The 27,188-nt window shown below is 35.0% G+C and overlaps 2 protein-coding genes across 9 annotated transcripts in view; both read left to right on the forward strand.

Annotated features, from left to right (window-relative positions):
• The window catches only part of LOC117627986 (MADS-box protein JOINTLESS-like), a 36,721-nt gene extending 19,220 nt beyond the window's left edge, over positions 1-17,501 (forward strand). For 2 of the 7 annotated variants that reach the window (XM_034360330.1, XM_034360322.1), the window contains exons 3-16: positions 3,623-3,701; positions 5,882-5,943; positions 6,045-6,144; positions 6,344-6,385; positions 6,518-6,580; positions 6,694-6,887; positions 8,928-9,122; positions 12,568-12,646; positions 15,608-15,669; positions 15,772-15,871; positions 15,957-15,998; positions 16,106-16,156; positions 16,244-16,389; positions 17,267-17,501. In XM_034360330.1, coding sequence (XP_034216221.1) covers positions 3,623-3,701; positions 5,882-5,943; positions 6,045-6,144; positions 6,344-6,385; positions 6,518-6,580; positions 6,694-6,887; positions 8,928-9,122; positions 12,568-12,646; positions 15,608-15,669; positions 15,772-15,871; positions 15,957-15,998; positions 16,106-16,156; positions 16,244-16,389; positions 17,267-17,312 — 1,261 coding nt within the window. In that variant the 3' untranslated portion in view covers positions 17,313-17,501. Of the gene's footprint in view, positions 1-3,622; positions 3,702-5,881; positions 5,944-6,044; positions 6,145-6,343; positions 6,386-6,517; positions 6,581-6,693; positions 6,888-8,927; positions 9,123-12,567; positions 12,647-15,607; positions 15,670-15,771; positions 15,872-15,956; positions 15,999-16,105; positions 16,157-16,243; positions 16,390-16,981; positions 17,239-17,266 lie in introns of those variants that run through there. The other 5 variants (XM_034360338.1, XM_034360345.1, XM_034360362.1 and 2 more) reach the window with 5 other exon arrangements.
• A 111-nt stretch (positions 17,502-17,612) lies between these two features.
• Positions 17,613-26,962, forward strand: LOC117628031 (MADS-box protein JOINTLESS-like). Of its 2 annotated transcripts, none has more exons than XM_034360381.1 (9): positions 17,613-18,027; positions 18,242-18,423; positions 23,368-23,446; positions 24,485-24,546; positions 24,639-24,738; positions 25,024-25,065; positions 25,208-25,270; positions 25,386-25,579; positions 26,713-26,962. In XM_034360381.1, the coding sequence occupies exons 2-9, from the start codon at positions 18,242-18,244 to the stop codon at positions 26,717-26,719; spliced, it is 729 nt and encodes a 242-aa protein (XP_034216272.1). In that variant the 5' UTR covers positions 17,613-18,027; the 3' UTR covers positions 26,720-26,962. The 2 variants fall into 2 exon arrangements, with proteins under 2 accessions (XP_034216272.1, XP_034216280.1); XM_034360389.1 differs by having other exon boundaries at positions 25,208-25,249.
• Positions 26,963-27,188: the final 226 nt, after the last annotated feature.

Below are 27,188 nucleotides of genomic sequence, written 5' to 3' on the forward strand. Positions count from 1 at the left end.
TCATGCATCCTTTCAGTTAACAAAATTAATTGCACATAGTAAGCGCTGATAATTTATATTAAATATTTTAAAAAAAACTAGAAATACCACCTCTAAATGTCTATTGTGTGGAATTAACGATTTGTTTTAATATATAAAAAGTTATTATAAGTGGCCTTTATATATATAAAAAAAGCTTTGAGACAAATGGAGGTCTCAGTTAAATACTAATGGCAATTTGTAATTAATTTCATTTAAAAGTTATTTTTCTAGGTTTCCGGGGCCTAACTGACATGTTATATGCAAAGCTACTACTAGTTCGTCTACTTTTTATTTTTTATTTTAGAAGTTTCTCTAAATTGCAGTCCGTGTTTCCGTTTGAGCATATTTACAAGTTACCCTGTTTCCATACAGAGTACTTGCAACCAAAACAAAAACCATAAAACGACTTTACTGTAATCAATATACATTGAAACTAAACAAGAATAAAAGTGTAGTTCTTTAGCCTTAGAATTTACTTTACATTATTTTTCTAACTGTAATTCAGAAGCTTAGAAAAATATTCCTCTACTTATGTTATACTAAATTTTCGAAAAATTTATTAGTAATGTGCTGCTGAAAGTCATCGAAAAAACTATGATGCTAAAGCAAATGATTCATTACTAGTAAAGCGTCATATAGGTATTCTCGAAACTCCAAAGTCATAAGTGAAGTTTAATCAATAATACAAAATTGTTTCAGTTTTCATTTCTGTGTTCATGAAACTCATCCATTGTTATAGTTTTGTTTTAAGATGTTTTGTTCATATTTTTATTTTTTGAAACTCTTAAGGGCTTGGAGAGGCCATGTTAACACAGGATATAGCATATGTTGTCTATTCTTGGTCATAGCAAATTGTATATACTGACATGCTTAAGAACCTTAGCCACTTTCACTAAGTTTTCCTTTATAGGAGATCGTTCCTCTTCCCCATTTAGTAGGTTCATCACTTCATAGTAGATCATCTTCTTCCCATTTTAGTAGGTTCACTATTTCAATTGCATCTGTCTAACTAGTTCGGGATGTAAACTAAAGTTGTAGGGTTTTCCAAGGGAATGTTTCTCTGGAACCACTAGAGAGTGCCCAACGTTAGCTTTTGTCAAGGTTTGGTTGCAAAACTGCATTGTAGCTTTGCCAAATTTAGAATCCACATTGTATAACGAGATATTATATTTATCTCGTTATTCTTTCTCCTAGTAATAAGGTAAACTCCTTGGTCATCTTCAGTTTAAACAAGCGCTTCATCAAATACTATTGTTGCATCGCACATGGCTTTCTCATACATCTCGGATAGAGTCATCATCAATGCATAAGTAGTCTCGACGCCTCACTTCATTCATAAGCGTCAATTGGATAGCTGCAAAGGCCATACCATCAAGCTCATCCCATTCCTCTTGTTCCATGTCCTTAGGTTTTTTATTTTTTATTTTTTATATTAAGATAAAGGAACATAGAGTTTCTTGAGATTGAGGTAATTCTCGATGTGAGAACTCCGAAGCAAGAAATCTCTACCATCAAACTTGTCTACTTTCTTCTCAACGTTGTCTACGCTCATTGTTCGCACATAAAATGCCAAGTTCTGATACCAGTTAGGAAATCTATCTCTTGATTCCATGAAAGAACAAGTGTGAAACAATATACGCGATCGAGAAAGACAAAAGTAAGCAAACACACAAGACAAGAATTTGTTGACGAGATTCACTCAATATGAGCTAAGCTCCCAAGTTGCTAAAGATTCACTATATAAGTGGAAGAGAAAAACAAAATTAAAGTAAATGGACGGGTTGAGAATCTTGTGTAGCCAAGTTAGGCACGATACAACCAAAAGGTATTTGGATGGGCAAGCGCCAATTGTGGTGGACAAGAAAACGAGTTACCGACCTAGCTCATTTCGTTATACCTAGTGAGAGCATGATGCGCTTTGCAAGTTATGGACACAATTTTTTAGGGAGAGCTAAGCATTGTTTATATGGAAATCCATCTAATATCGTTCAAATTAGTTGTGGTAGAATATTAGACAGCTTAAACATTTAGAGCGTTTAATGATTTCTTCGCCATATTTGAGGTTAAACATGTGGAGAACTTGTTTTGGATAAAGTATACATGGAAAAATTGTTTAGTTAAAGAATATTACGAAAAATGTATAAATTATGAAATAATATAATTGTAAAAATCCTTATGAGTTAGGATCCTGATTCACAAGGGTGCAAAATGCATTTGACCCTGAATTTTTTCCAATACGTTTGGCATATATGGCCTACATAGATTCAACCATCCACTGACTAAAAAGGGGACAACTAAAGATAACATGATTCAAAGCATATTGCAATGAGGTCCAGAGTTGATGTGAGAGGAACTGTGACTAAGATTTTTGAGGCCCACTCCTTATTAGTGGACTTGATATGGTCTCACGTAGGTTTGCCTTGTGTTCTAAAATATCTCAGCTACCTGACGTTTTGATTTGCACAACCAAACCAAGCAATAAAGCCAGCCATGCGGCAGCCAGCAAATAGCTTAAAGTTCTTATTGTGTATGTGATTTTGAGTGTTTGAAACAATTTTTTGGGCCTTTTGGCTGACTTTGCTTGCAACAAGACCACATCTCAAATAAAATGTTAACTTGATTTCAAAATCTAAAAAATCTTACTTGTGATGATGGTATGAAATCTTGGTTGATGGGGTCAGATTATTTTTTCCTTGGGAAGGGTGGGGTAAATTAGTTCCTCTGTTTTTCAGTGTTGATGTTATTTGTTGTAATAAATTCTACCAGTTAGCTTATTTCATGCATGTCAAAACTGGTTTGGTTATTGTTGATGTAATTTTTTGTAATAAATTTTAATGAAATAGGCAATACATACATTACACTTGCTTTCTTTTGAGATGATTGGTTTTCTATGGTGTGGCCCTTTTTCGGCTCTGCTGTTTGCACTTTGCATTATAATTGAAAATGAAATTATGGGTTTGCATTGTAATTGGAAACCAAATTCCAAAACAAGAAGTTATGAATTGTTTTGTAGTTGGCCTAATTAATGGTGGTGGGTCGTTGGGGGTTAAGTTGTGAAAGAATGCTAATTCTGGTTGCTGATTATGCTTGTTAAAGAAGCTCAAGTATGAAAAGCAAGATGCCATGCCATCATGCTTTATGGCTTAGCATTGAAGTTATGTCAGTGAGCGAAGTTAGAGAACTTTAGTATGAAAAAATTACAGATTATTAGAATCCTGAATATTCCTTAAAATTGGTCTCTTCTTGAAATAGTGTGTTTTTTTAATACAAGCGATAGTCTAAATTAAACTAATCTATGGGTAAAGGGATTCGAACTTGGGTGCAAGGGAGGTGGGCTCACTGCCCTGGCCAACTGGCCTAACCCATGTATGTTCAAATAGTGCTTCTTAAAGGGAAGCATACCATATAATAGTATATACAAAAGAAAATAAACAGAAGTGTGTCTTTGTGTTTGCAGACCAGAATTTTTCATAAAGGGCTAATTATTTTCCTTTTCTTTTCTCAGCATGCTTTGTCACATGTATTAATTTGATCTTCTATGTCTACTAACTTACACTGGTGAACATGCCAATTGATTGTTTTTTCCTTTTGCGTTGTGAAGTATCAAGGATGTTATTGAAAGGTACAAAGCGCACACAAATGGTGTCGAAAAATCGGACGAACCGTCTGTTGAGCTACAGGTAAATGAGTTCAATGTTTAACCTTTTCCATTTCCCCCTTTAATTGTTCTGCAATTAATTGTAACATATTCTGTGATCTGTACTTTGGAGCATCAAAATGTATGTCTATAGCATCTGAAGGTTCTGATTGTTTGAACATAAATACAAAAGACCAGTATTATTTTCTGTTACATGTTAGACTTATGTATATGCATTCAGGGCCTCATGGAATAAATATATATAGGTGGCGTTGGTAAGTCCATTTCTAGTAGGGCCAAGTCATAGTCTGGTTTGAGAAAACAAATGGAGCCTATCCACTATCAATCAATCAGATTTTTATTGTTTACTTCTATTACTGTTAATTGTTTTTCAAGTCTTTTTTGCTCAAGTGATAGGCAAGATGCTCTTGACCACTTGATTTATAAACTCATTGTTTTTCAAGCTGTATTTGTAGGGGAATGCGCAGCCAATTTAAATTTCTTATGATTTCTTCAAAACTCCAGATAGTTAAGTTGGAGACTGCTATTGAATCGATATTACAGTCTCCTAGAGTATTACAGTCTGCTATTGGAATCTAAAAACCTTTTGGTTTGAAAAATAAAAAAGGAAAAGAACAGTCATATACAAGTCTCAAGATCATAATAAAAAGACCTGAATATAGGTAGGTTCCCCAATAAATCTGTAATTCATAGAAATCAATGATATTTTGGTTGCCTTCGAAATTTTGATGGAGTTCCCTCTGGAAATCTAGCTTATTATGTCCAAATCCAACTATAGAGATTGATTACAACTCCTTAGGTTTTAAACTTAACTCAGTGCAACAAAAGTTCTTTTCCCACTTTCTTGATCTTATCTCAAATTCTTGCAAGTTGTATTGGCTGGTATAAGATCTGAGGGAGTTTGAGAACGATGTGGAATATGTTTCCTGCTCCTGGTAAACAATTGTCTAGAGTACTGAATTGACATGAGTGATTTCCTTTCATAAATGTAGTACACAATTTTACTACCGTATTTGGAATGCAATTTTGACAAGTATAGATTAGTGGGGGGAGCCCATAGACTTAAGTACAAACAGTTTTTCTTTAGCATAGCTCTGCCCTTGCCTAGAACACAGTTTGAAATGCACCAGAGATGAGGAAACTCTCAAATTTTATTGCTAAGATATGATAAGATAATGAATACGATTTCCATAAGGTGGTTTACTGACAAGAAAAGAATATTAGAATCATAAACTTAATCTTACCAAGAAAAAAAAATATCCTACTGATTCCAAATCTAGAAACAAACAATAAATTCATATAATCTTGTTGAAAACCATTTTTCATAAAAGTTGCTCAAGCAACCCGAAAATTCCAACTTATACTCCTTTTCTATTTCATCTAGCACCATAATTGATACTGAAGCACAATTTTTTCTTCTTATGCAATTTCTTGCTAACTTTGAGCGGCTTTCCCTTCTTTAATTTTTCCCACCTCAACTGACCCCTATCTTGTCCTACATCACATGTTGTGTGTCTCTCTCAGTGTTTCTGAGATCCAAACCTTGAAACTTGTTTAATCTCTCCACGAAGGGTGCCTCAAACCTGAAACTCTCACTTTGTTGGTTGCATTTGAGGCTTAGGCTCATATAGAACCCTAATTTCGTTAGCTACCTAAATCCTCACTTTGATGGTTGCTTCAGCACCAAAAACTCTAAGCACGTGTAGAGAAACTCCAAATTTGGAGCCACTTAGCTCAAGACTATGATGAATACTTAGGTCAAAATTTCATTAAAGTCCATATCTCTATAGAAGAAGAAGTGTTTGATGGCTTTTTTAACTAATAGATAGACTGGAGTGGATAAGAAATAAGTTTCTTTCCAGCTAGAGATTCTGTTTTGGTGCTCAATTTAATCAGTACAAGTTCTTTTTCCATTTGCCTTATTCTAATTTTGAATTGCTCTGCAAGTTGGGTTTGTCGCTATTAATTAAATCTCTAAGTGTTTCTAAGGTATTAATGACTAGGACAAATTGTAAATCCATGTTCTTGTATGTTAAAGTAATTCATTTGATTCCATTTTCAAAATTAAAAAAAAAAGTTGTAATCCTTTTATTTTCCCATCATGTTGTGTCATTGTTTATTTTTGGGGCTTATGTTTATAAGCTTTTCATGTAGCAGAGACAGATTAGATTACCTTAATGATGGTTTCATTTCTCATTTTAGCTAGAGAATGAAAACCAAATCGGATTGAGCAAGGAACTCGAGGAGAAGAGCAACCAGCTGAGGCAATAATTTGTTAATTCATGAACTTGTAAGATATATGTGGGTTTTTAGCTGGTTTTATATCGTTTGATGTATCTGCTGAAATTGGAGTGGCTTGCAACAGGCAGATGAAAGCAGAGGATCTTGAAGAGCTGAATTTTGATGAGTTGCAGAAGTTGGAACAACTGGTGGACGCAAGCCTTGGCCGTGTCATTCAAACTAAGGTCTGCCGTCGCTAATTTCTTTTCTAGTAAGCATGGTGCGAAGGCATTCCTCTGTATTGTCCTTTGTGCAAACAGGGCATATAATTGTTCTTGTTATTGAAACTGGGTTGTCCCTTAGGTTTTGAGTTGCTATTATAGCTGGTTACATATATGCAAATAAACTATACGATGTAAATGTAAATATTCCATTGCTTTTCAGGAAGAACTGAGAATGAGTGAGATTATGGCACTTGAAAGAAAGGTGAGAATCGAATACAAATTTCAACTATTTACAATAATCAGTACTTAAAAAAATACATACATAAATTAACATCAATGATCATAACCGAGTTTGGCTTTGGTTCTCCCTTTCATGCACTGACTATAATTTCAGGGAGCTGAGCTGGTAGAAGCCAACAACCAGCTAAGGCAGACGGTAAGCAACTACCACAATCATGTACATATTTCTTCTATTTGTTTGTTTTTTTTAATTTGTTTTTCAAGAGGAAGAGTTCTCTTAATAAAAGATGGGTTGATCTTTTTTTTCTTTTGTAATTTTTTGCACAGCAGATGATGTTATCCGGAGGAAATACTGGACCTACGCTTATGGATCCGGAGAGGTTGAGTAATAATATTGGAGGTGGAGGAGAAGAAGAAGGCATGTCATCTGAATCTGCTATCTCCACCACCTGCAATAGTGCTCTCAGTCTCTCTCCCTCTCTTGGAGATGCCTCCGACGACGTCACTTTATCTCTCAAACTGGGGTGAGCTAGCCTACTTTTGCTTTGCTATATATTTCCTATTTATATACATATCTATATATGTATATTATTTATGTTGCGTATATCTCTTTGCTTTTTAAGTTTGATAAGATGAGAATTCAGAGAAGATATGCTTGCTTTATTTAGAAAAATGAATACCACAGGGTGTCGTGTAACAAAGATATTTTCCCTTCCTGGTGTGGAGAGAAGATATGCTTGCTTAGATTTATTTCTCTACCTGTCAACTTGATTCTGCGTTTCATTTTTAACTCTAGCAAACCAAAGCGTTGGATTTTTTGTCGACAATATTTTTTTATGATAGAAATGTCAAGTCATCATGAATTTCAGATACTTGTACAAAGCCAGGTGCACGATGATAGGGTTTTTTTTCCCATCTGCTTAAATATGGTGTAAGTGCTCATTTGGGCCCAAAGATTTGGGCCTGCTTCGATTGAAGATGTTTTAGGGGTTTGTAGAGCAGTTTCTTTTGAGGTGTGTCTTTGGGGCCATTTCATTTTTGTGCTTATTTAAATTGAAAGAAGTTAGTGACTTTCACCGAAATTTCTCTTTTATTTTAAAACATTTTTATATAAAAGTAATCATAATTACATAAAGCTTCAATTGCGGGATTCCAACACAAAGCTATTGGAAACATGCGAGAGAGAATGTATTCCACTCTCCCTCGACTAAAATAGCATATACAACTTAAAACATCTCCACCAACGTATCTTGATGCGCAGTTGCATTCATGGTATTTTAATTATCCTTCACCATTTTAATAAATTTGCTTATCATTTTACTATGAATTTCAGGCTTCCCTAATTTCTCTGGTTAAGAAGTGGAGAACGATGAGAGTTTACTCTCCTTGTAGCTAAATAAAGAAAGTCGAGGTATTATAAGATATCAGTGATTGTGTGTGTTAACTCGACTTTGTGTTGTATCTAAACCTATGTATTACGTCCAGCCTGACAAATTGGTCTTTGACTTGTATTGTATTTAGAACTTTGTATCAAAATAGTCTGCATGGAGACTCTTGTGGATTTTGTATTGCTTGGGTTATCAATGTCACAGCACAGGATAACGTTACGAAAGGATTCTAAGGTCTTGTTTGGTAGGTGGGTCAGTGTCATAGACATTATTTATTTAGACTATTACAACTCATGTCACGAAACTTAAACTAGACAAAAAGAAGGTAACCAAATCAATTTTGAATGATCACCTGCATATTTCCTAAAGATTACATATGGTATAGCGAGATTCGTATTTTTTTCGTGGATTAAATGCGTAGAAGTGGACAGGAGGAAGATAAAGACAAAGCCAAGTGTCGCATGGTGACATGACACCGCATGACCTGTGTCAAAGGAGTAAAAATCCCCTGCATAAATATCTTTTTTTGTTTTCTTTTTCTTTTTTGGTAGCCTGACACGTAATAAGAATTAAACCGACAACTTTTTAAAACAAACTAAATTTAGATGTAAGACGCCACATTTTCTATTCCCACGTTAAAAAGTCAACGGTGGAGATTGCATTCATCAACGTCGAGAGCATCTGTGCCCGTCGATTTGCTCAGGTTTGTTAACTTGTTTGCCCAGAGGATACCGAAAGTAAAGCACAGGATAATAGAAAAATATTTTTTTTCCATAAAAGGGAAAATTCAATTTAAATCCTTTCCTTTCTTGAACCGCCAGCCATTTCTCTCTCTCGTTCTCCTAGGTTTTCTGCACGCACAACTTCAGACCCTGAAGGCCCCAAAAGAAGGTAAACGTTAAACGAAGAGAGGAAAACCCATAAATTAATTAATTAGGGTTCTTCTCCTCCTCTTCTTCTTCTTCTTTGTGCTCTGGTGCTCTGGTGCTCTAGGCATGTTGTTGTGAACTATTGACCTATTTCGGTTGGTGGGTTTTTCTGGGTTTTGTTCACATAGATCTGGGGGCCATTAAATGTTTAAAATTTATAGAAGAAACCCAGAAAATATTGTGTAGTTTTTGAGTGTATGAACATAATAATATATGTGAAAAGTGGTTGGTTTGAATTTTTTTGAAGGGGGATGGTGAAAATGATGAGAGAGAAGATCAAGATCAAGAAGATTGACTACCTGCCAGCAAGGCAGGTGACCTTCTCAAAGAGGAGAAGAGGGATCTTCAAGAAAGCCGCAGAGCTATCTGTTCTGTGTGAATCTGAGGTGGCAGTTGTCATCTTTTCTGCTACTGGCAAGCTTTCTGATTATTCAAGCTCAAGGTACCAGCAACACCCACCACTGTACCTTATAATTCTTTTGACTTTTCCTTCCTTGAAAAAATAACCAATATGTATGATCATGGTGTCTCTGAAGTCTGATGACTTGACTTCTCTCTATGTGGGAGTGGGAGAGGGAGAGGGAGAGGGAGAGGGAGAGAGAGAGATTCTGAGATTCAGTCATTTGGGTAGAAATATATTTAGAGGAGAGGGAGGGTGCCTTTCTGGAAATTCCCTGTCCTTCCTGAAATTCCGTGGTTTGAACTGAGCACACAGACATTATTTATTGTGTCTAAACTTCCGAAAGAAAAAATGGAGAATCCAGAAGCTTAGAGAGAGAGAGAGAGAGAGAGAGAGTGAGTCAGTCTTGTAGATGATACTTTTGGATATTTATTTTTTGGGGTCGATTTTTACTTTTAGATATACTCTGTTTCAAAGGCAACTAGTTCGAGGGTTACTACCTTGTATATATACCACTTCAGGAAAATAAAGTCTACTTTTGATTAAGAAAACTTCTAGTTAGGTGTCCCAGTTTGAGAAACATTATTTTATTAGTTTTCCATGTTTTTCATGCAAGATGTGGTGTATATATGGTGATGTTCTTTTTTACGTGCAATCAATTTTGTTTACCATATGCTAAACTCTGTATATCTTGTCCAGTAACTGGTTATCATATATACTCGCATAGTTTAGTATCTTGCTGCTTCAATATCATGTCCCGCCTATCACATATTGGTAATAGATAATATATGAAATCTTAGGTCGCGCTTATACAGTGAAGAATATCCTTGTCCAAGGAGCTAAAATTAATGGTTCCTTTATGAGAGATACGGTGTGATAGATCATCAGTCGAATTATACACTCAAACAACAATGCAGATCACTAATTTTAGATTCATAGTCTGACCACATAAAATGATAAATTTGCTAATCAGATAGCATTTTACTCTTTACCGTATATATACATCTATTTGTATATATATTATCCTTCAAACTTAAGATAGTGGCGGGTTGTGTTTGAAAAGGTGTCAATTCATTTTCCCCACCTAAACTAGAAAATGCCAGTTTGGCCAAGGGGGGAGTAGCACCTAACTCCTTATAAGCCCTCGTTATGTTTCTCAACTTCCAAAAATTATTGTGGGATATTTTTTCACATTCTCACACGTCCCCTCACGTGTGGCAACATTTCAAGCCTAACACGTGGCCAACACATTAGGTGACGTGGAGTACGTGTGGACATTGGGCTTCACACGTGAACAAACCCGCTATGATACTATAAAGGAAGTTGAGGTTTCACCTCAAAATCAATTGGCCAATAGGAGTAGCCCAACTCCTTATAAGCCCTTCCTAAGTTTCTCTAACTTTCCAATGTGGGACATTTCTTCACATTCTCACAGTTACATTGAATTATGTGATTTGTAGTTTTCTTACTAGGAATAAAGTGATATGATGATAACTTGGGAATTCATCATAGAAGCCTTGAAGACTTTCAGCAGGAATATGCATGCATGCTTTCAAATAGGGCAATGGGTGGTGGAGCCATGACCATAACATGTTTTTGCCATGAATGCATGAAAGATTTTGTTAAAACCTAGTTTCATACTTAGATGTGCGTGCATGAGAGGGAGGGTGAGAATGAAATGTTAACTATGGAATAAGAATTTAAATAAGGTCGTGCTTCCTTTCAGTTAACAAAAATAATTGCACATAGTAAGCGCTGGTCATTTATATTTAATTAAAAAACACCTAGAAATACTACCTCTAAGGTGGTCTTCTTTAACCCAAAATACACTCCATATATAAAAAGAATACTCTTTTATATGGCGATGTTTTTTTTATTTAAAAAAATTATGTATTGTGTGCACGAATTAAAGATTTTTTTTTTTAATTTAAAAAAAGTTATTATCTAAAAGCTACATCTATTTGCGTTGGTTGTTATCGAACAAAATTAAAAGACAGGAAAAGCAAAACTATAAGTAACAAACACGTACTAATGGAGGTCTTTAATTCTTTTATGTCAGTGTGCAATTTCTAATCAATTTCCGTTGTAAATTTAATTTAAATGTTAATTTTCTGGGTTTCCGGGCCTAATTTGTCTACTTTTTATTTTTTCTATTTTTTGAAGTTTTTCTAATTGTATCTCTATTAAAGCTCTCGATATTGCATTCCATGTTTCCATTTGTGCATATGTACTTGCAACCAATACATAAACCATAAAACGATCTTGCACTGAAACTAAAGAAGAATAAAAGTGTTGTTCTTTAGCCTTAGATTTTGCTTTGCATTATTTTTCCAACCTTTCCAAGTTTCCAAGTAGAGCAATGTGTCAAAAATTTCCAAGTTTGGACAAGTGTTGATTTATTTAGTAATGTGTCGAAAACAAATGATTCGGTACTAGTAAAGGTTCATATAGGTATTCTCGAAACTCCAAAGTCATATATGTGTTCATGAGACTCATCTATTCTTAATGCACGGGGCTGAGGTTGAAGTCTAAAACCTATACATGACCTAGCCCGAAGCGGATAGCTTTTCTTAAGGTTTTTTTAGGGTTTAGTAATGATTCATCTTTGCATGGTAGCCTACCAAACATAACAATATATTCAAAGCATATTAGCCGACTTGATGGTCTCAGAGTTGACGTCAGAGGAACTGTGACGAAGATTTTTGAGGCCCACTTCTTATCAGTTGACTTGATACGTGGGTTTGCTTTGCTTTCTGTTCGAAAATATCTCAGCTGCTATTGAAGGAATTTGACTTGACGTTTTCATTTGCGTAACCAAACCATGCAAATAACTTTGCGTTCTCATTATGTATGTGATATTTGTGCGTTAGAAAGCCAAGCTGATGGGGTGTTCTTTAACTTATTGCATGCATGTGTAGTTTGGTTACTGTTGATATTACTTTTTGTAATAAATTCCAATGAAATAGGCAATATATTCATAGTACTTGCTTGCTCTTGAGATGATTAGTCCCTTTCTTGGGTCTGCAATATATAATTGGAGGAAATCAAATTTTGGGTCTGCAGAAAATTGGAAATCAAAGTTTGCATTATAATTGAAACTGAAATCTCTCTGATATCTGGTTATGTTAGTTATAGAAACCAAAGTCAGAAAATAATTCAATCAAAAGCAAGATGCCATGGCATCAAGCTTTGAAGTTATGGTAGAGAATATTTTAGTATGATAAATTGCAGATTATTAAAAGGAAGCCATGCACACATATCATACAATGATATCATTTATTAGTCTTATACAAAATAAATAAATAAATAAACATGAGTGTATCTCTGTGTTGTTTGCAAACCAGAAGTTTGAATAATGGGGGTTAAATTCTTTTCCATGTTTTTGTTTCTCATGTATGCTTAGTCACATGTTAATTTTTCTGTGTCTAATAATTTACTAGTGAACATGCCAATTGATTGGTTTTTTTAATCCTTTTGTGTTGTGAAGTATCAAGGATGTTATTGAAAGGTACGAAGCGCGCACAAATGGTGTCGAAAAATCGGATGAACAGTCTCTTGAGCTGCAGGTAAATGAGTTCAATGGTTTTCCCTTTCCCCCTTTTAATTTTTCTGCAATTAATTGTAACATACTCTGTGATCTGCACTTTGGAGCTTCAAAATGTATCCCTATAGCATCCGACGGTTCTGATTGTTTGAACATAGATAAAAAAAGCATTGTCAGACTCGTGTATATGCATGCAGCAGGGTCGGCCTCTTGGGCTAAATATATGTAGGTGGCTTTGATAAGTCCAACTCTAGTGGGACTTCATTTGGTGTACATAAAGAATTAGCCAATGAAAAATTGGAACATAGAATCATCATCAAATATCAATTATTATTTACTTTTACGGTTGGTTGTTTTCCAAGCGTTCCTTTTTTTTCATTTTTAATTATGCTCGAGGTAGAGTGTAAATTCTTTTAAACATTTGAGTTACAAATTCATTGTTTTCCAAACTTTAGTTTTAGGGGCATGCAGCCGATTTAATTTCTTATGATAGTTGAGTTGGAGACTTCCATTGAATTGATATTACAGCCTCCTAGAGTATCAGTTTTTTCTCCCTAATTTTAAAAACTTATTGGTTTGGAAAAAAGAAAAGGAACGATTTTACTTTTTTGTTTTGAAATGAGTGATTTTCTGTCCAAAATGTAGTACGATTTTACTATTACGTTTGATAGTATTGATTAGGGGTGGGAGGCCATAGGCTTAAGTACATCAGTTAAAGGTAACCAATAACCGTAGCTCTCACGCAGCTGAAAACAGAGACCAACCGCACTCGCATCTAGGCTCTCACACCGCAATCACATTAAAGGGAGGAGCCCCACCCCTCTTCTAATGTCCTCGTTGGCCCACTCTATCTACACTGACCCGGTGGTAGCCCTTTACTTTCTTTGAGGCGGCTTCACTCAACTATTAGTATTCAGTGATCAATATCATGCCCATACATAACACCGATCATCTTAATCTAGTGTTTAGGTCACCCCTTATGTGGAATTGGGCCCAGTTGCGTGGTGAAATCAGGCTCTGATACCAAATGTTAAGAACTCATGGGCAGAATTTGCCCTTAAAAACCGGCTTGTGAGGGAAGGATGCCCTTGAGCTCTTAAACCATTCTATAGGATATGCTCTTTCTTGAGTCCTAACAGACGGCTAATCTTTGCCGCCGCACCCCCCTCCTCTATTTAAGCCCCTATGTCTCTCATCTCCTCTATTTAAGCCCCTATGTCGCGGCGGCGTCGATTCTATTTTTCTGTTTTGGGCCTAGAATTGGGCTTCTATTTTCTTTTTTTGGTTGAGCACTTGTTTTTCTCTTTTTGACATTGTATTGGGCTTTATGTCATTGTAGTTATGATATTTAGAACATACAGTCCTGATCTCTTAGACTACAGGGGTCCAAGAATTATGACATTAATTTCTGTCATAATAATTATGATATTTAGAACATGCTTTTGTTCCAAAACTGTAAACCATAAATATTTAGAACATCAACACATTCCACAAATCACGTCTCCACCTACAAATCACACTAAACTACACCCAAAACCGTAAATATGCCTCTATTCTAGGTATAGCCACCTCAAAACTTGTAATCGAGGTTCCTAGAAACTTCATACCTCTAGTCCAGGTAATTAAACCCATAAACCACCTCTAGTCCAGATAATGAAATCCATAAGTTACCTCTAGTCTAGGTAAAAATGAAACCTCCACAACATATATACTCACACCAAAGTATATTGAGATGAAACTCCATTAACAAATTCTTTGAAAAACCTAAGAAAAAATGCTGAATTTATCAAGGGTAAAATTGCCATATTTGTTTCAAACTGACATGATTGTAGGAGATGCCTAAATTTTAGGGAGGTGCTTTCATAGACTTCCATTTCTGGAAATGGCATACACTGTAAATTCATTAAAAATTGTGGACATACATGGTGGTTGGACTACAATTGAAAAAGTAGAGCATGTGGACTGCCCCATAATTTTTCCCTCTTGAATTCATCCCAATCGTGTCCTACATCACATATTGTGCGTCTCTATCAACGCTTACATACTTGCAGAGATCCAAACCTTGAAAGTTGTCTAATCTCTCTAGGAACCCCAAACCTGTAGACGGTGACAAACTCTCACTTTGATTTCATTTGAGGCTTAGCCCCTACATAGCCTTTTTTTAGTAGGCTCACAGAGAACCCTAATTTTGTTAGCTACCTAAATCCTGAAGAAACTAGGAAATCAAAAATACCCAGAACCACCTCAAAACCCCATGAAGAGAACAGAAAACAAGCAGCACAGTACAGTCCCCATAAAAATCACCTTGCCTGAATGTATACAATATTCCCACTAAAATAAAATATATAAAAAATAAAAATCCCTTCTTGCCTCAGCACCCAAAAACTGTAAACACAGGTTGAAGAACTCCAAATTTAGAGCCGCTGCACAAGACTAACATGAATACTCAGGTCAAAATTTCATTAAATTCTTTATCCCTATAGAAGTTGAGAGGCATTGCCATAAAGTCCACCAAGGATAAAAAAAAATAAGTATCTTAAGCTCTAATATTTGACCTAGCAATATCATGGCCTATCGAGGACTTTGATTATGCGATTTTAACGTGCCATCTTCCAATAAAGTAAGAGTTTGGATACCCTACGTGTTAATATTGTGCTTTAGATTTAATCTGTTATCTCAATTTAATCAATACAAGTTCTTTTTCTATTTGCCTCAATCGAAAATTCGAATTTCTGCGAGTTGGGTTTGTTGCTATTAATTAAATCCCTAAGTTTTTCAAAGGTATTAATGACTAGGACAAATTGTAAATCCATGTTCTTGTATGTTCAAGTAATTCCATTTCAAAAAAAATATTGTAATCCTTTTTTTTTTCCCCCATTATGCTGTTTCTTTGTTTCTTTACGGGGCTGACGTTTATAAGCTTTTCATGTAACAGAGACAGATTAAATTCTCTAAATGATGGTTCCAATATTTCTCATTTTAGCTGGATAATGAAAACCACACCAAACTCAGTACGGAACTTGAGGAGAAGAACCGCCAGCTGAGGTACAAATTTATTAAATCATCATGAACTTGTAAGATATATGTGGCTGTTTAGCTGGTATTGTTGTTTGATGTTTCTGCTGGAATTGGACTGGCTTGCAACAGGCAGATGAAAGGTGAGGATCTTGAAGAGCTGGATCTGGATGAGTTGCTGAAGTTGGAACAACTGGTGGAAGCAACCCTTGTCCGTGTGATGGAAACTAAGGTCTGCCCCTTGTGTATGCAGAGTATATTTTAATTGCTCTGTGTTGTGAAAAGCAAATAAACTAACATCTAAATGCAAATTTCAGGAAGAACTGATTATGAGTGATATTGTGGCACTTGAGAAAAAGGTTAGATGATTGATACGTACTCTGTAAATGAAAACAAATTTCAACATAAATAATCATAACAAAGTTTGGCTCTGGTTTTCTCTTGCATGCACCAACTATAATTTCAGGGAACTGAGCTGGTAGAAGCCAACAATCAGATGGTGATGTTAAGGGAGAGGGTAAGCAACATATATATTGTTCTTAATAAAAGATGGGTTGATCCTTTTTTCTCTTTTTTAAATAAATATTTTGTATTTTTTGCATAGCAGATGGTGATGTTATCCAAAGGAAATACTGGACCTGCGCTTATGGAGCCATCTGAATCTGCTACCTCCACCAGCTGCAACAGTGTTCTCAGTCTCTCTCTTGAAGATGACTGTTCCGACGACGTCATTTTATCTCTCAAACTGGGGTGAGCTAGCTTTCTTTTGCTTTGCTATTTGTGTATATATATATCTTTGCTTTTTAAGTTTGATGAGATCAGAGAATAGAAGTTTTAGAATTTTTAATACTCGGTTGTCGTGCAATACAGAACAACTAGGATATTTTCTGTACTTGTCAACTTGATTCTGGGTTTCAATTTTAACTTTACCAAACCAAAAATATTGGATGTTTTCTGTACTTGACAATATTTTTTATTATAGAAATGTTACTTGAAAGTCATCATGTGTTTCAGATATTTACAGTAATATGTTTTTGGAAAAAAGATATATATCATTTGGGCCTAACCAAAGTGTTTTCACCTCTTTACCACTTTACCCTCCCAAGCATTTTAATTATGGAAAATGCTAGACTTACCATATTTTTCATATTATATTGTGTACCACCTCTCTAATAGAGGTGGGCCCCGTTGTATTGGTGGGCTCCACTTCTATTAGAGAGGTGGTACACAACGTGGTACAAAAATGTGGCAAGTCTAGCATTACCCTTTAATTATTCATGGTATTTTATTTACTCTTCACCATTTTTAATAAATTTTCTTTTCACTTTACTATGAATTTCAGGCGTCCCTAATTTCCTTGGTTAAGAAGTGGAGAAAGATGAAAGTTTACTCTCCTTATAGCTAAATAAAGAAAGTTGTGGTATTGTGAGATATTGGTGATTGTGTGTTTTAACTTAATACCAGATTGAAAAATATTGAAGGGAGAGTAACTTTGTGTTGTATCAAAACATGCAACCTTTGACATATTGCTCTTTGACTTTGTATTGTATTTAGAACTCTGTATCAATGCAGCCTGCATGGAGAGACTTGTTAATTTTGTATTGTTTGGGTTATCAATGTCACACAGGCAAACGGTACGCGCGGGTCGTAGACCGATGTGCTTAAAGACTTAGATGTCTTTCTTCATTGTTTTCAAGTTACAAAGCTCATTTCAAGATATCGTGAAGTTTAGTCCCACGAATGACATTATAGGTAAAATTGTTTTATTTATACTATTACAACTCATGTACACCAAAACTTAAACCAGACAAAAACAAGTGAAACAAATTTTAACTGTCGGAACCAGAATGTTTAAGAAGAAACTCATATAGCCAGACTCGTATTGTCTGCGTGGATTAAATCAATACAAGTGGCCTGGGGAAAGTAACCTGAGCAAGATAAAGACAAAGCCACGTGTCATGGTGGGCTCAATCAAGTGGCATGACAGCGCATGACCTGTGTCAAAGTGCCATCCTCCACACCTATAAAAAAAAAAAATTCTTCTTTCTTTTGTAGCCCGACACGTAATAAGAATTTTACCGACAGAAAAAACAAAAACTTAGATATTTCTGACAAACTCAGTCACAAAAAGTCAGATGCCACATTTTCTCAAGTCACATATCAACGGTGGAGATTGCATTCATCAACGTCAACAGCATCTGTCCCCGTCGATTTGCTCAGGTTTCTTAACCTTGTTTCCCCAGAAGATAATAGAAGAATATATATTTCCATATAAAGGAAAATTCATAAATCATTTCATTTCCTTTCTTGAACAACAACCAGACAGCAGCAGCAGCAGCCATTTCTCTCTCTCATTTCGAACGCAGACCCCGAAACCCACCAACGAAGGTAAACATTAAACAAAGAGGACAACCCAGAATTTAATTCATTAGGGTTCTTCTCCTCCTCTTCTTCTTCTTTGTGTTTTGGGTGGTGGGTTTTTCTGGGTTTTGTTCATTTAGATCTGGGAACCATTAAAAGTTTAAAATTGAGAAGAAACCCAGAAAATATTGTATAGTTTTTGAGTGTATGTGAAAAGTGGTTGGTTTGACTTTTTTTGAAGATGATGAGGAATAAGATCAAGATCAAGAAGATTGACTACTTGCCTGCAAGGCAGGTGACCTTCTCAAAAAGGAGAAGAGGGCTCTTCAAGAAAGCTGCAGAGCTATCTGTTCTGTGTGAATCTGAGGTGGCAGTTGTCATCTTTTCTGCTACTGGCAAGCTTTTTCATTATTCAAGCTCAAGGTACCAGCAACATACCTTATAATTCTTTTGACTTTTCCTTCCTTGAAAAAATAAGAATATGTATGATCATGATGTCTCTGAAGTCTGATAACTTCACTTCTCTCTGTGTGGGTGAGAAAGAGAGAGAGAGGGAGATTCTGAGATGCAGTCATTTGGGTAGAAATATATTTAGAGGAGAGGGAGAGTGCCTTTATGGAAATTTCCTGTCCTTCCAGAAATTCCATGGTTTGAACTGTGCACACAGACATTATTTATTGTATCTAAGCTTCCAACAGAAAAAAATGGAGAATCCAGAAGCTTCCAGAGAGAGAGAGAGAATCTTGTAGATGATACTTTTAGATAGGTGTTTTTGTTGTTGTCGAAATATACTTTTAGATAGTCATACTCTGTTTCAAAAAAACCTAGTTCGAGGGTTACTACCTTGTATGTCTATCCACTTAAGGAAAATAAAGTCTACTTTTGACTAAGACAACTTCTGGAAAGATGTGGTGTGTATGATGGTGATGTTCTTTTCTTGTACTACATGCATGCATATGTAAAACTGTGTACGTATATATCTTGTTTAGCAAATTCTGTAATCTTATGACCTAGTATATCTCGCTGCTTCAATCTCATCCTTTCCCACCTATCACATGTTGGTAATAGATATTATATAATATCTTAGGTGGGGCCTATACAATGAAGAATATCATTGTCCAAGTCCAAGGTAAAATTAATGTTCTCTTGTGAGAGACACGATATATTAGACCATCAATCGAATCATACACTCAAATAATAAAGCAGATCACCTTTTTTAAATTCATAATTTAACCGCATAAAATGATAGTTACTATAGCTAGTGAGTGAGTATTCGACCCTTTACAATATGTATATACATCTATATGTATATATGTTATCCTTCGAACATTCTTCCCACTTAAATTAATGTTCTCTTGTAAGAGACACGATATATTAGACCATCAATCGAATCATACACTCAAACAAGAAAGCAGATTACCAATTCTAGATTCGTAGTTTGACCACATAAAATGTTAGATAGTCTAAGCTAGTAAGAGAGTATTTAACTCTTTACCATATATATACATATCTATATGTATCTTATCCATCAAAGTTAAGATATTGGTGGGTTGTGTTTGAAAAGGACCTAAACGACAAAATGCCCGTACATTAATGTGGTTGCAAACATTGAATTATATGTTTGTAATTTTCTTACTAGGAATAAAGTGGTATGATGATAACTTGAGAATTCATCATAGAAGCCTTGAAGACTTTCAGCAGGAATATGCATGCATGCTTTCAACTAGGGCAATGGGTGGTGGAGCTATGACCATAACATGTTTTTGCCATGGAATAAGAATTAGATGTGCATGCATGAGAGGAAGGAAAAAGAGGGAGGGTGAGAATGAAATGTTAACTATGGAATAAGAATTTAAATAAGGTCACGCATCCTTTCAGTTAACAAAAATAATTGCGCTGATCATTTATATATATATATATATATATATTTTTATAAAATAAAAAAATAAAAAAACACAAACTAGAAATACCACCTCCAAAGTGGTCTTCTTTAACCGAAAAATAAACTCTAAGGTGGTCTTATATGGCGATGCTATTTGCAAGAGGGTGAATGCCGTTAAAACATAAATATAAAAAAGCTTTGATACAAATGGAGGTCTCGGTTAAAAATAACAAAATAGAGACGACCTTTAATTGTTTATGTCAGTATGCAATTTCTTATCAGTTTTCTTTAAAAGTTTTTTTTCTAGGTTTCCTAATTGACATGTTATATGCAAAGTTTTTAAATATATTTTTTAAAGGTTTTCTAATTGTATTTATATTCAAGCACCAGAGTACTTGCAACCAAAACAAAAACCATGAAATGAATATTTTACTATTACATTATTTTTCAAACTTCTCCAAGTTTCCTAGTAGAGCAATATTATATTGGTCCGAATTCTCCAAAAAGTATTGCTCTTGGATATTATACTATATTTTCGAAAGATTTATTTAGTAATGTGTCGAAAGATTTATATAGGAACTCCAACGTCATGTGTGTTCATGAGACTCGCCCAATATTATTGTTAAGTTTTGAGATGTTTCATTCATATTTGTATTTTGAAACTCTTAAGGGCTTGTTTAGCGAGACCATGTTATAACATGTTGGAGTCCTTAGCCACTTACACCAAGTTTTCTTCCCATTTTAGTCGGTTCACCACTTCATAGTACATCTTCTTACCGTGTCTTAGGTTCACCACTCCCTACGTTGTCACTTGGTTGTTTAATGTTTTACATGATTCCAAGTTTTCTACTAGATTTTCATGTCCTATTAGCCTAGCTTTGGGGAGTCTAGATCCCCTTGTTCCAGTGGGATAATAGTATTCACTACAAGGTTGACTTTTTAAGAAAGTAACAATCCTTTAGACCGTTAAGGATGATAAATCAAGCTCACAATGTTGGTGCTATGACTGTCTCTGCAAGTACCAAAAATGGGTCAATTAAGGAGGAGGTAGAAGTCGTATGATGATTTTAGTCTTTCTAGATGATGCGAACAAAATTCAAGAGCAGTGCGTCCTGTAAAAAGCTAGATGAAGATGGCTAAAACACTTGTTCGATACACTACTTTAACCTTTAAGGTTTTCTTCAATTCTGTAATTTGGTTGAAAAAACTTACATTGTGGGCGTCTACTTGCATTAATGACACATCGTGACAATCGGATGGCTAAAGATTTAGACTAAAACACACAACTTTGGAATCAACCATGAAGAAATGAGGGAACCTCAAGTTTATTGATAATCTAGAATAACATAACCTAACCCTAGCCACAAGTTAAAAATTCTTTAAATACTCTAGAAACCCTAGGAATAAACAAGGAATTAAAATATGAAAAATTACAAAGTTTTTCAAAAACTTATAAAACATAAAAACTGGATTTTGGGTTGTTAACGGTCTCGGATGCCTGAAAAAGCTGTTCTCTTCGAATCGATGGGGTCATGGGCCCAAACTTGCAGCTTTCTAGGTTTGCCCTTGCGCGCGTCTCTTCAACTCTTCTTCAATTGCCTTCAACATCTGTTCTACATGAATTAAGTATGTTTAAAGAAGAGAGTTCTTGTCTAAGATGTCTTAACCACGATTTAGTATTTCGATCTCTAAGGGCGTATTGAGGAATGGAGATGATGATGTCAGGACATTGTAGAAAGCTGGCGTCGGGATGATGGTTGTGGATTTATTCACCTAGTAGGGACTTTTGAAATTTTTTGCGCAAAATGAGTGGCTTTGTTTACCCGTTTTCTATTCTGCCTGATGACTTGTGAAAATTTTGGTACAAACACTAACTTAACTAGTATGTGGTTTAGTAATCAAGCAAGCAAGATCTTAGGCAGTAGAAGTTGCCTAAGATTGGCGAGTTTTGGTTTTCGGATGATTGCCAAACCACGACAAGTTGGTTTGTTTAATGGTTCTTTCTAGCTTGGTATGAGGTCACTCTGGGGAGCTTGAGTTTTGGTTTAAGATTTAACAATCAATCTATTAGAAGATACATAAGTGTAACAATCAATCTATTAATATTCATAGGCACGAAAGATTTTTCCAATGTATTGTTTATCAATCTTTTCCACCAGCATCGAATGACCCCATACAAGGAAAAATGAATTCGAATTCAAGTAAATCTATTATTTTTTTGTCAAATAGTGATATTTCATTCCGAAACCTCGTCAAAAATGGGGAGGGCACAAAAACTACAAAACAAAGCAACCCAGAAAGGAAGCTCACTAATACAATGGGTCTCATCTCTATTAGAGATATGATATATAAGTTGGTCTCTAAAGATGGTCTCCCTAGCATTTTCCATATATAAATGCCTTGTGTTGTAAACTATCTCAGTTGCTTGTTGGGTTGGTCTTTTATATATATATATATAGGGACATTCTTTAATAAGTATTCATTAAATATGTTGGTAGTCTCTTAGGGGCCGTATATATATAGATTTTCTATAAAATAGCTATGAAGGAATTTGATTTGACGTTTTGATGTGCATAACCAAACCATGCGATAAAGCCAGCAGCAAATAGCTTAACGTTCTCATTATGCATATAAAACAAGTATTTATTTCATTTCAAAATCTCCAAAATCATAGTTGTGATGATGGTCTTGAATGAAACCCTTTTCTGATGCTAGCAAGGAACAGTACTAATGGTACAAAAATATCCAAATCTGTAACATATATATATATATATATATTTTTTTTTTAATTTGTGGGGGGAGGGAGGGGTAAATTAGTTAATTCGCTTTTCACTTTTGAATTTACTTTTTTAATAAATCATAATTAGATTATTGCATGCATGTCCAAAGTGGTTGGTTACTGTTGATGCTATTTTTTGTAAAAAAATCTAATGAAATTATTCTTTGTACTTGTTCTCTCTTGAGATGATTGGGTTATTCTATGGTGTAGCCCTTTTTTGGATCTCCAATATATAACTGGAAAAATTCTGGGTCTGCAGAAAATTGGAAATCCAATCCTGGGTTTGCTTGTATTTTGCATTATAATTGAAAATGCAGTCATTATAATTGGAAACCAAATTCCAACACAAAAAGTTCTGAATTTTTTGAAGTTGGGGGTAAGTTGTAGATCACTCTGATTGCTGGTTATGTTAGTTACAGACACTTAAGTATGAAAATAATTCAATTTTTTGGCAAGATGCCATCATGCTTTATGGCTTAGCGTTGAAGTTATGCCAGTGATAAATTGCAGATTATCAAAACCCTGAATTAGACATTAGTGTGTGTCTTGGTGTTTGCAAACCAGAAGTTTGAATAATGGGGTTAAATTCTTTTCCATTTTTTTGTTTCTCATTTATGTTTAGTCACATGTTAGTTCTTCAATGTCTAACAATTTACTAGTGAACATGCCGATTGATTTTTATATTTTTTCTTTTTTTGTTATGAAGTACCAAGGATGTTATTGAAAGGTACAACGCAGACATAAATGGTGTCGAAAAATCGAACAATCAAGAGATTGAGCTGCAGGTAAATGAGTTCAATGGTTTACCTTTTCCGTTTCCCCCTTTTAAATTGTTCTGCAATTAATGGTAACATACTATGTGATCTGCACTTTGGAGCTTCAAAATATCTCTCTATATAGCATCTGAAGGTTCTGATTGTTTGAACATAAATAAAAAGCATTATTTCCTGTTACATGCCAGACTTATGTACATATGCATGCAGCAGGGTCGGCCTCTTGGGCTAAATATGTGTGGCTAGGTGGCTTTGATAAGTCCATTTCTAGTGGGACTTATGAATTTGGTCTACAGATGGAAGGAAATAGTAGTCTTGGGCCAAGTCCTGGTGTTGTTTGACAATTACCCAATGAAAAAATTGCAATATAGATTCATCAGCAACTATCAATCAATCATTTTTTTTTTTCAGCAAAAAATACCCAGAACGATCGCAAAACCCACCAAAAAAAAAATAATAATAATAAATAAATAAAATTTCCCTTGTTGCCCCAGCACCAGAAAACTCTAAACACAAAAATTTGGAGCAGCTTAGCACAAGAATAACATGAATACTTGGGTCAAAATTTCATTAAACTCCTTATCTCTATAGAATTTGAGTAATCAGGAAAGAAACTCTGTTTTGATGCTAGAGTAGTGGTTGGTTGGGGAGTAAAAATGTTGAAGTTTTTGCCCTAACAATATGGATGAGTGGTATCCTGCCATCTTCCAATAAAGTAAGATTCCCCTACGTGTTAATATTGTGCTTTAGATTTAATCTGTTATCTCAATTTAATCTGTCATATGTTCTTTTTCCATTTGCCTTGATCTAAGTTGGGTTTGTTGCTATTAATGAAATCCCTAAGTTTTTCTAAGGTATTAATGACTAGGACAAATTGTAAATCCATGTTCTTGTATGTTCAAGTAATTCATTTAATTCCATTTTCAAAAATATATTGTAATCCTTTTTGTTTTTTTTTTTCCTTATATTTTTCGATGCTGACGTTTATAAGCTTTTCATTTGACAGAGACAGATTAAATTATGTAATGGTTCCAATATTTATCATTTTAGCTGGAGAATGAAAACCACATCAAACTGAGTAAGGAACTCGAGGAGAAGAGCCGCCAGCTGAGGTACAAAATTCATGATCTTGTAAGATATATGTGGCTGTTTAGCTGGTATTGTTGTTTGATGTATCTGCTGAAATTGGACTGGCTTGCAACAGGCAGATGAAAGGTGAGGATCTTGAAGGGCTGAATCTGGATGAGTTGCTGAAGTTGGAGCAAGTGGTGGAAGCAAGCCTTGGCCGTGTCATGGAAACTAAGGTCTGCCCTAGCTATTTTATTTTCTAGTAAGCAGTGCCCTAGCTTTTTTTTTTTTTTTTTATAATTTAATTTTTTTCTTTTCTGGATGATTCTTGAATGAAGACATAAGCAATGAACCGTTCGAATAATATAAAGTAGGTATTTGTTTGAAGAAGTATCGTCTCTGTAAATAGGGTATATTTTTATTGCTGTATTTTGTGAAAAGCATAGGTGTATTCTGAGTTGTCACCAAGCCTTATTTTCTGAAAACTAACATCTAAATGCAACTGTTCCATTCTTTTCCAGGAAGAGCTGATTAAGAGTGAGATTATGGCACTTGAAAGAAAGGTTAGATGATTGATACGTACAGATCTGTAAATGGAAACAAACGTAAAATAATCACGACTTAAAAACATATATAAATTAACATCAATAATCATAACCAAGTTTGGCTTTGGTTCTCTCTTTCATTCACTGACTATAATTTCAGGGAGCTGAGCTAGTTGAAGCCAACAACCAGCTAAGGCAGACGGTAAGCAACTACCACAATCATGTAAATACTTCTTCTTACTTTTTCTTCTTCTCTTTTTGTTTTTTGAGAGGAAGAGTGCTCTTAATAAAAGATTATGGGTTGATCTTTTTTTCTCTTGTAATTTTTTGCATAGCAGATGGTGATGTTATCCGGAGGAAATACTGGACCTGCGCTTATGGATCCGGAGAGGTTGAATAATAATATTGAAGGTGGAGGAGAAGAAGAAGGCATGTCAGCTGAATCTGCTATCTCCACCACCTGCAACAGTGCTGTCAGTCTCTCTCTTGAAGATGACTCCTCCGATGAGGTCACTTTGTCTCTCAAACTGGGGTGAGCTACTTTTGCTATTTGCTATTTATATGCTTTAAAGTTTCATCTGAGAAGACATGCTGGATCATTGCTTTATTTGATGGTACTCGGGCGTCGTGCAATAAGAGGGAGGAGGATATTTCCCTTCCCTTGTGTTGTGAGGGTTTTGCTTAGATTTATTTCTGTACTTGTCAACTTTATCTTGGGTTTCATTTTTTAACTCTACCAAACCAAAATATTTGGATTTTTAGAAAAGAAAAACTATGAATTGCTTATCCCGCCGACATTTTTTTTTTTAATATAGAAGTATTGACAATTCTCAGAAGTCATCACGAATTTCAGATAAATTGTACAAAAACAATTGCACGATGATTTATTTCCCAGCAACTTCAATATTTTCAGTAATACAGTATAAGTGCTCATTTGGGCCTAACTGTTTTCACCTATTTACTACACCGGAGCTTCTACAATGAGGAGTTTAGAGTGAGGAGCTTATTTGAGGGGTTTAATTTCACTATCAAACTATTTAAAATGTTTAAGTTCATTGATTTTCTCTCATTTGTTGATGGTGGGATTGAACCCTTCAAATAAGCTCCTCACTCTAAACACTTCATTAGAGCCTTTCCGTTTACATACTAATCCTCCCAATTCGATTGAAGATGTTTTAGGGGTTTGTAGATCAAGTTTCTTTTGAGGTTTCATTTTTATGTATTTGGGCCATTTCATTTTTTGAGTTTATTTAAATTGAAAAAAGTGACTTTCACTGAAATTTCACATTTTTTAAATTATATTTTGTTATAGAAAATAATAGATGGCTTATGTGAATTAACGTCATCATTATTGCATAGTATGGCAATCTAAATAAAATTAATTTAAACATTTTTTGTATAAAAATAAAAATAATTAACTTTCCCGCATTGTTCTATGAAAATTACAGAAAGCTTCAGTTGAGGAATCCCAACACTGAAAGGGGCTGAAAACATAGGGGAGAATTTATCCACACTCCCACTATGACATCGTAACCTGCATAATACAAGTTAAAACATCCCCACAAACAAATGTTGGTGCACAGTTGCATTCATGGTATTTCATTTATTCTTCACATTTTAAATAAATTTACTAATCACTTTATACGTATTTTCTCTGAATTTCAGGCGTTAAGAAGTGGAGAAAGATGAAAGTTTACTCTCCTTATAACTAAATAAACAAAGTTGAGGTATTGTAAGATATCAGTAATTGTGTGTCTTAACTCGACATAACTTTGAAAAATTATCAAAGGGAGGGTGACTGTGTGTTGTATCTAAACCTATGCGTTACATGCAAGCTTGAAATTGCTCTGACTTTGTATTGTATTTAAAACTCTGTATTAATGCAGCTTGCATGGTGAGTTATGTTGATTTTGAATTTGCTTGGGTTATCATTGTCACGGCGAGACACGTACTGTTTGCGTGGATTAAATGGATAAAAGTGAACTGGGGCAAAGGAACCTGAGCAAGATATAGACAGCCACGTGTCGCATGGTGAGCCCAATCAAGTGACATGACAGCGAATGACCTGTCTCCATCCGACTCCACATAAAAATAAAATTTATTCATTTTTTTGTAACCCTACACGTAGTAAGAATTAAACC

This window comes from Prunus dulcis, chromosome 1, assembly GCF_902201215.1.
Source record: "Prunus dulcis chromosome 1, ALMONDv2, whole genome shotgun sequence".
NCBI classification, from domain to species: Eukaryota; Viridiplantae; Streptophyta; class Magnoliopsida; order Rosales; family Rosaceae; genus Prunus; species Prunus dulcis.